The following is a 13,912-nucleotide window of genomic DNA, read 5'->3' on the forward strand; positions in this document are numbered from 1 at the left end:
TAATAAGTTACTTGCTCACCCGCATCCACTTAACTGGGGCTCAGCCTCGAGTCTTTTTTTTCTTTTTCAATTTTTACTCCAAGGCCATTCTAAACTTTTAAATAGAAATCCAGTGTTGCCACCCAAGACAACACTGGGTGAGGGTCTAAGGGGACTTTTGTTTTACAAAACGATCACGAAGAGCACGCTGCTCTCTAAGGGGATGGAAACAGCCATCCTCCCAAGGGCGTGTGGATGGGCGGCCCCCGGGGACACAGTCATAACTGGGGAGCACTACGTTTGCACCTTACCTGAGGGGGACGCGTTAGGGCGGGTGGGGGGGGCGCATGCGCAGACCCAGCGGCGGCCGGCTCCGCCCCGCGCCCACTATTTATTCCCAGAATCCCTCTGTGTCGCACCAGGACTGCCGGATCCTTCGGGGACTGCGGGGTCGGGGGCGGCGGCGTCAAGATGGCGGCGGCGGCGGTGGCGGCGGCAGCAGCGGCGGCCGCGGCTGCATCTCTGCAGGTGCTAGAGATGGAGAGCATGGAGACGGCCGCCGCCGGCTCGGCGGGGCTGGCCGCCGAAGTCAGAGGCAGCGGCACGGTGGACTTCGGGCCTGGGCCTGGCTTGTCTGCAATGGAGGCGAGCGGGGGCGACCCGGGCCCGGAGGCCGAGGATTTCGAGTGCAGCTCTCACTGCTCGGAGCTGTCATGGAGGCAGAACGAGCAGCGGCGCCAGGGCCTCTTCTGCGACATTACCTTGTGCTTCGGCGGTGCGGGAGGCCGCGAGTTCCGGGCCCATCGCTCGGTGCTGGCCGCCGCCACCGAGTACTTCACGCCCCTGCTCTCGGGCCAGTTCTCCGAGTCCCGCTCGGGCCGGGTGGAGATGCGCAAGTGGAGCTCCGAGCCCGGGCCCGAACCCGACACGGTGGAAGCTGTTATCGAATACATGTACACCGGGCGCATCCGCGTCAGCACGGGCAGTGTGCACGAGGTGCTGGAGTTGGCCGACAGGTAGGTGGCGAAGGCGGGATGTGCAGGGCGGCGGTGGGGATGCTCGCCGATCGAGGGCCGCATCCAGGGAGGGCGCAGGAGAAGGCGGGGAGGGCAGTGTCCAGGGTGGGCTCGAGTGAGCCCTGACGAAGTGCATTCGTTTGATACTTATTGAGCGCCTGCTGTGTGCTGTGGGGCCGCCCCTGCGCTGGGTGCTGAGGTTGCAACCTGCCAGTCCGGCGAGGGCACCCTGTCAGACTCCAGGTGAAGGGACAAAGGCAATGAAGAAGAAGGTCCCCATGTAATAAGTACTGTGTTGACATTTTAAAAGGATGAAAGGGGGCTTCCCTGGTGGCGCAGTGGTTGAGAGTCCGCCTGCCGATGCAGGGGACACGGGTTCGTGCCCCGGTCCGGGAAGATCCCACATGCCGCGGAGCAGCTAGGCCCATGAGCCATGGCCGCTGAGCCTGCGCGTCCGGAGCCTGTGCTCCGCAACGGGAGAGGCCACAACAGTGAGAGGCCCGCGTACCGCAAAAAAAAAAAATAAATTAAAAAAAAATAAAAAGGATGAAAGGATAGCGATTGCGTGGAGGAAAGACCTTTCTGAGGAGGTGACATTTAAACAGACAGACCTTTAAACGGCAACGGAGTACTGGCCATGCAAACATGGGGAATGACCATTTCTGGCAGATAGCGCAAAGGCCCTCGGGCGGGATCTCATTTGGCTTAGAGAAGAAGTAAAAAAGGAAGACTCGGTGATCTAGTGGGTGAAGGGGAGAAGGGTGTGTGAAATGCGTTGGAAAAAGGAGTTTGGATTTTACTGGGTGATGGGAAGCTGGCTAAAGAAATGATCTGATTTAAATATTTTTAAAGATGATTCTGCTGCTGGGGAAGATGGATTGTAGGGGGCCCAGATGGATGTTCCAGAGACTAGGTAGGAGGCAGGTGAATGCAGTTTGGAGATGGAGAGGAGTCTTTTGGGGCAGTATTATGTTACACATTCGTTATTTGAACAAATACCTATTGAGTACCTATTATGCATCAGTTCAGATACTGGGTTCTAAGCTGCTGGGAATTCAGCAGTGAACAAAACAGACAAAAGTCCCTTTCCACATTGCACTTACATTGGTAGATGGACAATAAATAAAACAGCATGTTAGGTGATTGCTAGAGCTGTTTTGAAAAATGAAGGATGGTGGGGCATATAGAAAGTGCTGGTGTAAAGGAGCTGTTTTTAAAATTGGATGGATAGAGAAATCCTTGTGAAGAAGACATTTTGCAAAGAACCGAAGGAAGTGAGGTTAAGGGTGTTTCAGGTTGGGGACAGAGGTGCTTGTCCTGAGATGGTGCTTGTCTGGATGTTAGAGAAGAGCAGGGGGCCAGTGTGGCTGAATCAAAGGGATACAGAGTGAGAGGAGTAGGAGAGGCCTGAAGGTGGTAAATGGGGATGGATCCGGATCCCACAGGGCCTTGTCAGCCTGTGGAAGGACTTGGGCTCTTACTCTGAATGACATGGGAAGGTTTGGGGTAGAGGAATGATGCTCTCTGATTTGGAGAATGCTGTTGTGTTGAGAAAAAGGATGAGGTGGTGGGGAAGGGGCTGCAAGGGCAGAAGCAGAGAGACTAGTTTAGGAGGTTGTGGCAATGGTGGTGGAGGTTTAGATTGAGGAGGGAGAAGGAAGAGTGATGAGAAATGCTTTGATTCTAGACATATTTTGAAGGCAGAGGAGATGAATTTGCTGATGGATTTGATGTGGGGGGTTAGGGAAAAGACTGCTAGTTTTTTGACCCACTGGAAAGATGGAGTTCGTTCATTATTTATTAAGATGTGGAAGACTGCAGGAAAGTGTTTGGGAGGAAAATCAGGAGTTTGGTTTTTGGTCCAGGAAATGTCTAGTAGGCAGTTGTATAGAAGAGCACTGGGAGCTACAGATTGGAAGGAAATTAGCACATAGGTGGTAATTAAAGCCTCAGGACTGGTTGAAATTACTTAGGAAGAGAGTCTAGATAGAAAAGAGAAACAGCGGGACTGAGCCCTGGGGTTCTCCAGAACGGTAAAGAGGAACCAGCAGAGGAGACTGAGCCCATGGAAGCCTAAAGTGTGTCAAGGAGGGAGTAGCCAATCATGTCAGCTCTGTCAACTGTAAGTGATCATTGGATTTGGTGATAATAGAGGTCCCTGATGGCACTGACAAGAGCCATTTAAGTCTGACTGTCAAGAGGATCAGAGAAATGATACACATGGACATGTGTGGAGAGGAGTCCAGGAAGGTCTTCCGCCCCACCCCCAAGATAGGAGATAGTGGAGCGTGTTTGTGTGCTGATGGAAAATGAATCTGTGGAAGAGGAGAAATTGATGTTACAAGACCAAAGTCCTTGAAACCAAGAAGGGGATAGAATCCATATTAAAAGTGGAGAAGTTGGACTGGGAAAGCAGAGTATAGCGTACAGCTGTTAGGCAGACAGATTGGATAGTGGGAGAGAATTCCCCGGCAGTCCAGTGGTTAGGACTAGGTGCTCTCACTGCCGGGGTCCGGGTTCAATCCCTGGTCGGAGAACTAAGATCCCACAAGCTGCGAGGTGTGGCCAAAAAAAAAAAAAAAAGGTAGTGGGAAAATGAAGTTTTTGCCTGGCTGCTTCTATTTTCTCAAAGCATGAGACTGGGTCATCTATTTGAGGATGGGGTTGGGTGGGTGGATGTAGGTCTGAGAGAAGAGAGGGAGGTTTGTTGAATGCAGATGGATAGAGAAGGGTCATTGCACTCATTCAAGCCACGTTTGCTTCTGTCACGTGAGCTTGTGTTCTTTCAGATTTACTGCTGCTTTACTGGAGAATTGGGGTGAGGAGAGGAGAGAACACCCCAGACAGCTGACTTAAAACTTTAACTTCTCTCCATATGTCAGCTGCTGAGCAGCTGCCTTGTGTTTGGCACTAAGCGTCCTGCAACCATCACATCCAATCTCACCCATCAGCTCTGAGGCAGGATTCCTTTACGACCGCCCCACCTCCCTCCATATACTCTTTCTGTTGATCATACCTACCTCGCAGGCACTTACAACCTGAAGAGATAACAGGAAGTGCCCAGCATGGTGCCTGTCACATGGCACATGCCCAGTATACAGTAGCTATTATTTTCCTAGAGCAGTGTTTCCAAATACCTGTCCAAGGGGATACGTGTCGGCTTACCTGGAGTGCCTGCCAAAAATCAGAAGTAGGGGATGGGGCAGCCCAGGAGTCAGTGACCCTGGCACCGACATGTTTGAGAGCCACTAGAGCTCTTACCACTCAACCTTGTCTTTGTTTTATGTCTGAGATGGTGTGTTCTCTGGAGAGGGTGAAGGGATCCTGTCTTGAGATTCACCTTCATATCGCAGTCAGTTATTAAGTACAATAATCACAGTAGCAAATGGTTACTGAAGTGAGAGAGGCCTGGACTGATGAAGTCATTCCTTTTTTTTTTTTCTTTTTTGGCCGTGCCAAGCGGCCTGTGGGATCTTGGTTCCCCAACCAGGGATGGAACCCGCGCCCCCTGCAGTGGAAGCGCGGAGTCTCAACCACTAGACCCCAGGGAAGTCCCGATGGAGTCGTTCTTACCTTATTTAATGTTCTCAGTTCTGGGGACTTACTCTTTAGCAGTGGTCTCAAATTGGCCACCCTTGGGGCTGAATTCTGCCAGATTAATTTATGTGAGCAAACAACATCTAGTCAGCTACATGCCAAACTACTTTCTTTACTTTTGTAACGTGGACCATCCTACACGTTTTCTGTTGATGTTTTATTTCCTGGCTTCTTCAGATGTTTTCGTTTGCCTTGCCTCACCTGCTTTAATGAGAACCCAGCTCAGGACAAAACCCCTGAGCACCGCCCCCGCCCCCACCCCGGGGCTACTCAAGGAGAAAGCTCTGGTGAAGAGAAGATTAGAACCTCTGACACAAAGCCTGCACCGCCATTCCCTCTGAGAGCTGACCAAACAGCCTCCCAGGAGTCACAGTTCCTGTACCATGTAGCTGATGCTAAAGAAATCCTCTTCACTGAGACCCAGCCTCATCTAAGAAGAGGCTGGTTGCTGGCAAAGGACTAGGGCGGGATGGCAGAGACAAGTTTGGATAGGGATTTGCCTTTGCCAAGGGCAAGTTAAAGTGGAAATAAAGTATGGGACTGTTGTACTTTATTGAAGGATATGTTCTGAAACACCTTACATAATCAAAAATTCTGTGTGTGTGTGTGTATTATACATACTTTGTGTAATATATAATACGATACATATAAACTATCTAATGGAAATAATTTAAAATATATCATATAAAGATGATTTTTATATATGCTTTTAAACCTACTTTTCAGCACAATCCTTTTTAATTTGGGAGGCTATGCTTTTTTCAGGTGTTGTGCATGAAGTGAGATGAAGCTTACATTTCAGTTTATAATTCAGATGCTCTCAAAAGTACAGCCACATAAAATATGCACATTTGAAAATTCTTTCTCTTTTTCTTGATTTTAGGTTCCTATTAATTCGTTTAAAAGAATTTTGTGGAGAATTTCTCAAGAAAAAACTTCATCTGTCTAACTGTGTGGCCATTCATAGTTTAGCTCACATGTATACTCTAAGCCAACTTGCTCTGAAAGCTGCGGATATGATACGCAGAAACTTCCACAAAGTAATTCAGGATGAGGAATTTTATACTTTACCTTTCCACCTCATTCGAGACTGGCTGTCAGACTTGGAGATTACAGTTGATTCTGAAGAGGTTCTATTTGAAACAGTTTTGAAATGGGTTCAGAGAAATGCTGAAGAGAGAGAGAGATACTTTGAAGAACTTTTTAAATTGCTCAGATTGTCCCAGATGAAACCTACTTACCTTACTCGTCATGTCAAACCAGAGAGGCTGGTGGCCAATAATGAAGTTTGTGTCAAGTTAGTGGCCGATGCAGTGGAGAGGCATGCTCTTAGAGCCGAGAATATACAGTCTGGCACGTTCCAGCATCCTGCTTCTCATGTCTCATTATTACCTCGCTATGGGCAAAACATGGACGTGATCATGGTTATTGGAGGCGTGTCAGAAGGAGGGGACTATTTAAGTGAATGTGTGGGATATTTTGTCGATGAGGACAGATGGGTAAACCTACCCCATATTCATAATCACCTTGATGGACATGCTGTTGCAGTAACAGAATCCTACGTGTATGTTGCTGGGTCGATGGAACCAGGGTTTGCTAAAACTGTGGAAAGGTATAACCCAAACTTGAATACCTGGGAACACGTTTGTAGTCTGATGACAAGGAAGCATTCTTTTGGACTAACAGAAGTCAAAGGGAAGCTATACAGCATTGGAGGACATGGCAACTTCAGTCCTGGTTTTAAAGATGTGACTGTTTATAATCCCGAGCTTGATAAATGGCACAACTTGGAATCAGCACCAAAGATTCTTCGAGATGTTAAAGCACTAGCCATTGAAGACCGGTTTGTGTACATCGCTGCCCGCACTCCTGTGGACCGGGACACTGAAGATGGATTAAAGGCTGTCATCACTTGTTATGATACGGAGACTCGACAGTGGCAAGATGTGGAATCTTTGCCACTTATTGACAATTACTGCTTTTTCCAAATGTCTGTGGTCAATTCAAACTTTTATCAGACAGCCTCATGCTGTCCCAAGAGTTATTCTTTAGAAAATGAAGAGGCAGTAAGAAAAATTGCCAGCCAGGTTTCCGATGAGATCCTTGAAAGCTTACCTCCAGAAGTCCTAAGCATCGAAGGAGCGGCCATTTGCTATTACAAAGATGACGTTTTCATTATTGGAGGCTGGAAAAACAGTGATGATATTGACAAACAGTATCGGAAAGAAGCTTACCGATATTGTGCCGAGAGAAAGAGGTGGATGCTTCTTCCTCCCATGCCACAGCCTCGTTGTAGAGCCACTGCCTGCCATGTGAGAATCCCATACCGGTACTTGCATGGCACTCAGAGATATCCTATGCCTCAGAACTTAATGTGGCAGAAGGACCGGATCAGACAGATGCAAGAAATACATCGACACGCCCTAAACATGCGACGAGTGCCAAGCTCTCAGATAGAATGCTAGGTTCTCTGATATGTGCAGCTCAAAACAGTTACACCTGTTCATGAGGCTGAAGATACCCAGACTGTTACTTGAAAAAGTATGTCAATAACTTATTTTCTACACGAACTGATTATCGCCCCATATAAAGGAAATATAGTCAAAAACTGAAGAATGGGAAGATCAATTCAATACATGGTAATTTTTGTTAGTTTGCAGTCTTTATCCATCTTTGGTTTGTGTGTGTATTAGCTGAATAAGATCTTACTAAAGATAAGTGGAAAAACCAGGTGTGGTTACTTGACTGTCTGCCAGCAGGTTTTAACTCCTTTGTCTTAGGGTCTTATGTTTTGAACATGCTTTAAGCACCAGTTATATTTGCACATTTACTTTGATAATCTTTTTCATTCTTTTCCTGAATGGTTGGTTTTGACAAGATCAGAATTTATGCATTGAGCCGTCATCTACAGGAGGTATGTGCAATAGTGAGATTGAAATTTGAAGGAAAAAGCACAATATTTCAGCGAGGTGATTTCAGAGTGTTTGCATTGATACTTTTTTACATTTGTTTATCTACAAATGCTGTCTTGTTTATTTCTAGAAGAGATGATGGATAAGAAATTTGTGATTGGCTCATGCATTTTTTGAGTATTTTTCATTTCTTTAGCAACTGTGTTGTAAACTTCAAGTCATCGCTCTGAGACAGTGGTAGTTGGCAAGAGTACTGATCTTTAGCTGACTGATTGAATACAGAGGAAGTTATATCTGTGAAATTTATTTCTCTGAGAAGAAAAGTATTATTAGTCTAGAGTAAGAAATCAAAGGCACCGAAAAATTTAAAAACGCTTTTTTCGGAAGTTGCAGGCTTGTTTGAAGATAAATTAGTGAGTGTAAATAATGCCAAGGACAATGGACACAATGCCTTCAATTTTCAATTTTGCTGTGATGCATGTTGTATGGAATCCTTACCATTCCTTTCTAAAAGAAACTTTTTTCAAAATGGGAAGGCAGTAACAATTTAGAGAAATGTTGCTAAAGAGAAGCCTTATTATTTCTCAGCCTGGATTATTACAATGTTTTATCCAGTTGCCCTAGACTTTCATTGGAACTTTGCCTGAGCCTAGAATACTACATTTGGGCGCATAATTATGGCTTTTAAAAATTTATCCCTGTGGTTATCTTTTATTTATTTTTATGCATTCTTCTGATATTCTTATCTGCGCCCAGGCTTTATGCAAATTAGCACTTAGGTTGACTTTTAGCACTCAGTTAACATAAGGGACTCCTGCTCTAACGGTTTGAAGTGTGGGTCCAGTATACTTTTCTTGTTTCTTTCAGAATGTCTCTACCTTCTTAGACATTCTGGAATACCATTCTAGAAGGTGAATTCCAAGTACAGTGATTTTTTTTTCCCCCTAGTCCATTATAGTTAATCTTATTAGTTGGATCAAACATCAAAAGGAAAAAAAGCACAACCAGGAATTTTGGCTCTCGGTGTGCTGTGAGACTATTGATGTTTAGCCCTCAGACTCTATACTAAGAACTTAACTGAAATTTCTGAATTGGTATCCCTGCCTAGGACAAAGTTTTTCAATAATGTGTTGGAAATCTGCTTTAAAACCATTTAATTTAGGCTGGGGTAGGGATGGGAGACTGCAAGTCTAGCGGCCATGGCTCACGGGCACAGCCGCTCCGCGGCACGTGGGACCTTCCCGGACCGGGGCACGAACCCGTGTCCCCTGCATCGGCAGGCGGACTCTCAACCACTGCGCCACCAGGGAAGCCCTGCAAGTCTATTTCTATATGAGGATGTATTATCCTACCCCACCTCTACTGGTTTCTTAATTTCCATTTATTTGTAGTTATTTTAATAAAAGCTATTTGGATTCTGAGAAGTGCTAAGTAGTTGTGAGAGGTCTATGCAAGTAAGACAGAAAAGCTTATTGAATGAAGTTCTCATTTCTCTCTGACAGACTGTGCTAGCAAACTGCCTTTTCTTGGTGCTGTTGAAATAATTCAGTAGCTCACTAAGGTGCCGGTTTCTCTCCAGAAGGGTGTAAGGTTTTTGATTCTCTCCAGAAGGGTGTAAGGTTTTTGATTCTCTCCAGAAGGGTGTAAGGTTTTTGATTGCCTTTTTTTTTCTTTTGTCTCAGAGTTGTCTTCTGAGACAGTCATTACCAAGTTATTTGTAGGGTTGTCTTTTTTTCGCATGATGTGGCGGAAGTCGTAACTTATAAGATTTAGGTATAATCTGGTTTTGAAAACGTGATTGAAACTGTTGTTTTTTAACTCGGCAGGCAGCCTAGGCCTTGGCTGGAAAGAGAGGGTAAGTCCTTCCTTGCATGATGATGTGTGCAGGGTTCCTGACTTCTGAATTCCTAATTTTCATATTTGAATTCACATGTGTGATTTCACATCAGTAACTTGTGTTTCTGAAATATCCTAACTAACTTGTTAATAAGGAAAGAAACCAGATTTGCTTAAATCTGTTCAAGGCTGACATTCTGAAATTCTAAACTGGAAATAACTTCCTGCAGTATTTGGAAAGGTTCTGATTATGATGACCAGCCTAAAATGGCTCTTTGGGAAAGAAATTTCCTTTTTGATGAAAACTTAAAGATTGTGTTTGATAACTTAAGAAGTTAAAAATACAGCTTTAAAAAGACAGCTTAATATGTATTCAAGCAAACCTTTTTTGCTTTTGTTTTTGTTTTGTAGAAGGAAAAGAGAGGAATTGATTATACCAAAAAGTAATAAGTCTATGAGTGAGGCTGCTTCTATCTTAGAATGGATATCCTTTAACTATACCTACCCCACCACGGTTTAAAAAAAAAAAAATCAGTGTATATATTGAGAATGTCAGTCATGAGCTTAGTGTTTAAGTAACACATCTCACTTGCAGTTGTTTGCATGATTAGTCTCTTGTATCTTGATACCCAACTTTGCTTTTGCTGTGCCAATTCAAAACTACTTTGCTAAAAAAAAAAAAAACCCTCAAAATTCATTGACATCAGTTTTGTCTTGATTACTTGATTTTGTATTGTATTTCTGGGACCAAAAAAATTTTGCAGTCTTTTTTTATGTAGGACAGAAGTTTGAAGAGATAGAAAGATAGCGTTTATGGCAGATTTCTGTTCTTCTGTATATTAAACTCCTCAGGCTGCTGGTAAGGCAGTTTCTAGGGCACACTTTTTTTCCGTCTTTATGTTTCTTGCTAGTGTAGACGTGGTATGTGTAAATACTTCATTCTCTGCTTCATAATTCTAATATGAACACTATACTATTGGTAGACACATAAGCTGAATTGTATATTTTAGTTACTTGGCCTAATCGAGCATAACCAAAGGGAGGTTTTTTTGTACTTGCCTCAAACTAAGTGTATCGGCCACATTTCACATCTTTTCCAAATATGTAGAATCGTGAAGCAAGTTCTCTGCCTACACTAGAAACATAGGGTGTGTATAGGCTGTCATTTCAGTGTAGAATATTTGGAGAAACAATTCAGTCTCTCCTTTTTTAAGCTGTTAAACATTCTGTCACAGTTCATCGCTCCAGTTTGTTACTTTCTTGAGACTAGTGCATTTTTGTTTTTGTTATAATGCTTACTATTATAATATGTTTTGGTCATTGGAAACAAAACAGCTCAGAGTCGTGATGTAATACAATAACATAATCGTCATTTTGCTTCAAGGAATTTAATTAGATAGCCAAATAACCACTCTTTGTTGATTACCTTTGTAGGGCTTTTGTCTTACTCTCCATGACCATTACTGGAAATGTCTGACAGTGAAGCACATACAATAGAGCACTTGTTAACTTAATCCTCCTGCATAATGCACTCCTGAAAAGTAGTGCTTGCTACATGGTTGAAGATCTTATGATCCATGTGCTGGGGCTCTTTGAGTTATTTGTAAAATAAATATTTAGTTCCAGTTGATACAGTGAGTTTTCTGGGCTGACAGTATCAAGCCCCTATCTACTGCAAGTGTAATCTTGACTGCCCCCCACCTTAAGTCAGAGGAGATGTAGAATTTAGGACACTTTGAGACATTACATTGTAAAATAGCTTGTTTTCTGTTCCTAAAGCTATCTTGTTCTGTGTTATAGCTACTAATCATCTCAATGTAAGTTTTAAATAAATGTATTTCTTTAGAGCTGATTTGCACTGTGATTTTTCCTTTTGAACTCTGCACCATTGAATGTAATTGCTTTCTTCCTCCCCTCTTATTCCCTTCAGTCATGCAACCCTTGGCTCCCTTAAGTTGAACATTTTCCAGTACTCTTACAAGTTTAAACACTGCATTTATTTAAAAGAAAGAATTCTTATTGCTTGCTTAGACTTTTTATTAGCTAAATGAAGAGGCTCATACAGGTAGGGTACTTGTCGAGGCGGAATGCCTTACTTCATCGCGCAGTGCTAACCCTGTGAAGTTACCTCGTCTAGCTGCGTATTCCTCAACGTTGGCCAGCCCTGGTACCACACAGCAGCTCAGAGCGCTGCGGTATATACTCATGTCATGAGCATCATACCACTCTTCGCTCTTTTCATCATAGCACTCAACATTAAAGGTGGTGGTAAAGCCATTAAAGCCACCCACCACAAACAAGAGGTCGTCTACCACCCCGATACCAAAATTGCTACGAGGAGTAAACATAGTGGGGATTGTGCGCCAGATGTTAGCCGCTGGGCTGTAGACTTCTGCACTCCTAAGTCGATTAGCTCCGTCAAAGCCGCCTACCTGTGGACAGCGGAGGAAACACAGCTGGCTGTTAACCATCGCTTCTGTTTGCTGGGGATGCCCTCTTCGGGGGTTGGCGGGGGACCAGTGATTTCATACCTCCCTCTTCCACTATCTTCCATGGAAAGAAGCTTTCGGATTCTTCCCAGTGGTAGTGTAAACCTATTTGCTCATAGGAAATCTAGGGCTATAATTTTTGTTGTACAAAAGGAACTCACCGCATATACGTGTTCTCCATAAGCAATTACGCCTATTCCACTCCTCCTGCTTCTCATGGGTGCTATGACTGTCCACTGATTACTCTCAGCGCTGTACACTTCTGCCGTTGACAGGCATTCGTTTCCGTTAAACCCACCACATATGTAGACCTGTGTGAAGAGAGTTCCAAGATTATTAAAACTGGGGAGTAGAAAGAAAGGGTGTGTATATGATGGTGGCTGGGGGCAGGGGACACTTCTGATGCCAGTCTTCAGTCTGTTTCTTTTTTCCACGTGCGCATGCGTCGCTTTTTAATAAGTAAAATCAGAAAAGATAGTCATTTGATGAAGGAGTTAGTGTTGCAGAGTGAATACTGCCAATACTGCCACTTCTGTTTTCCATCCATTATTTCCAGGCCTGTTTGCTTTCACATCTCCTAACCCCAGCTTCCCCCGGGGTCTTACCTTTCCATGGAGTGTCGTGGCGCTCGCATCACTCCTCTGTTCATGCATGGGGGCAATGAGTGTCCATTGGTTGGTCTCTGGCTCATAACGTTCAGCAGTGTTGAGACGCACGTAGCCATCAAATCCTCCCATGGCATAAATAAAATTACCGAGGACTGTCACGCTGACGTAGCAACGCTTGGAGTGCATCGGGGACACCTGGTGCCATGTTTTCTTGACTGGGTTAAAACGCTTGACACTATTGAAATAGTCTATACTATCGAACCCCCCAATGATATAAACATAGCCTTTCAAATAAGCTGTCCCGTGGTAGGCACGAGGACTCTCTTCCTCACAAGTGACGTTCAGCCATCTGTCTGCCCGAGCATCGTATGCCTCAATGGTATTGGTGGGGCTCCCACCGCTCCAGCCACCAATTGCAAATAGGATGGCGTAGGGCAGGCGGGGCCTGGTGAGTGGGTTGGTGAAGTCCGAATTAGAAGATCCGTTCATGTTTAGGTCATACATGGCCTTCAGTGCGTTAATGATGACTGGCTTGCATTCCTCGCTGTCTTTGACATAGTCGTTCATCTTAACATTGGTCATGAAGTATTCAGCATGCATCAGACCCAGGCGAACCTAAGAAGGACATAGAGAAAGTCATTCAGATGAGGTATGGTGTCTGGAAAACCCGTGTCCTTAAGCCCGCAGTTTTACAGTCTCCTCTGAACACAGTAGGATCATGTTTTGTTTCGTTTTTGTAACTTACAGCTCACAGTTTAAATATTTGTGTTTTGGAGGTGGTATACGTTGGATGCTGAGAATGAGCGAGATAGAAGCGACCTCAAATGGTCACAGAACTAGTCCATTCCTTGGCCCCTGGACAGGACTATTAGACCAGAAAAAGCCGTGGTCATTGTTCAGTAATTGGATATCTATGTCTCTATATGTAAAATAACATGAATTAGCACCAAATGGCTACAACTGAGTGCAATACTCATGATCTGGTTTCTTGTCCAGCTCCTGTTTTGGTTGGGGAAACTCACAGAAGGAAAGGGATGAGAGGAAGACCCTTTAGAATTCTTTTGAAGGCCTGCCCTCTCCTTCCCCCACTACCAGGGAGAATCTTGGTCAAAGAGAATATCACTGGAGCAGAAGGAACTAGCAATGTCAAGGGCAAAGAAAATTGCAAAATTCCAGAGAATAGCAGGGGATGCCTTCTGTAGATGTACATATGTGAGTATATGTAAGTATAACTGCAGCCTCGGAATCTGTCAAACATCTGAGTATGGCTCTTGGGACAATCCCTCTGGGATAAATGAATCAAAAGTGAGCAATTAAGGGAATTCTCTGGCAGCCCAGTGGTTAGGACTCCAAGCTTCCACTGCAGGGGCATGGGTTCGATCCCTGGTTGTGGAACTAAGATCCCACAAACCATGTGGCACAGGCAAAAAAAAAAAAAAAAAAAAAAAAATAAAACCCCACAAAAAAAAAAAACT

At 44.4% G+C, this 13,912-nt stretch overlaps 2 protein-coding genes across 3 annotated transcripts in view; one reads left to right on the plus strand and one right to left on the minus strand.

The window, feature by feature from the left end:
• The first annotated feature begins 408 nt into the window (after positions 1–408).
• On the plus strand, positions 409–11,192 carry KLHL11 (kelch like family member 11). Of its 2 annotated transcripts, XR_003003362.1 has the most exons (3): positions 409–995; positions 5,476–7,231; positions 9,331–11,192. XR_003003362.1 is itself a non-coding variant. In XM_024745581.1 (2 exons), exons 1-2 carry the CDS (start codon positions 451–453, stop codon positions 7,055–7,057), a joined length of 2,127 nt encoding a protein of 708 aa, XP_024601349.1. In that variant the 5' UTR covers positions 409–450; the 3' UTR covers positions 7,058–11,192. The 2 variants fall into 2 exon arrangements, 1 of the variants encoding a protein (XP_024601349.1); XM_024745581.1 differs by having other exon boundaries at positions 5,476–11,192.
• Positions 11,193–11,363: 171 nt separating this feature from the next.
• Positions 11,364–13,912, minus strand: part of KLHL10 (kelch like family member 10) — a 5,972-nt gene continuing 3,423 nt past the window's right edge. Inside the window, exons 3-5 of the mRNA XM_024745679.1 lie at positions 12,435–13,052; positions 11,991–12,140; positions 11,364–11,772 (exon numbers count right to left, since the gene is read on the minus strand). Of these exons, the coding sequence (XP_024601447.1) occupies positions 11,398–11,772; positions 11,991–12,140; positions 12,435–13,052 (1,143 nt within the window). The 3' untranslated portion in view covers positions 11,364–11,397. The remainder of the gene's footprint in view (positions 11,773–11,990; positions 12,141–12,434; positions 13,053–13,912) is intronic.

Source organism: Neophocaena asiaeorientalis, unplaced genomic scaffold (assembly GCF_003031525.2).
Source record: "Neophocaena asiaeorientalis asiaeorientalis breed wild unplaced genomic scaffold, Neophocaena_asiaeorientalis_V1.1 scaffold1, whole genome shotgun sequence".
Taxonomy (NCBI): Eukaryota; Metazoa; Chordata; class Mammalia; order Artiodactyla; family Phocoenidae; genus Neophocaena; species Neophocaena asiaeorientalis.

What these genes read in the sequence shown, in the direction of transcription:
- KLHL11 (XM_024745581.1), top strand. Translation starts at nt 451, where the DNA reads ATGGCGGCGGCGGCGGTGGCGGCGGCAGCAGCGGCGGCCGCGGCTGCA. An exon ending in GTGCTGGAGTTGGCCGACAG is followed by an intron (nt 996 to 5,475) that starts GTAGGTGGCGAA and finishes TCTTGATTTTAG; the next exon opens with GTTCCTATTAATTCGTTTAA.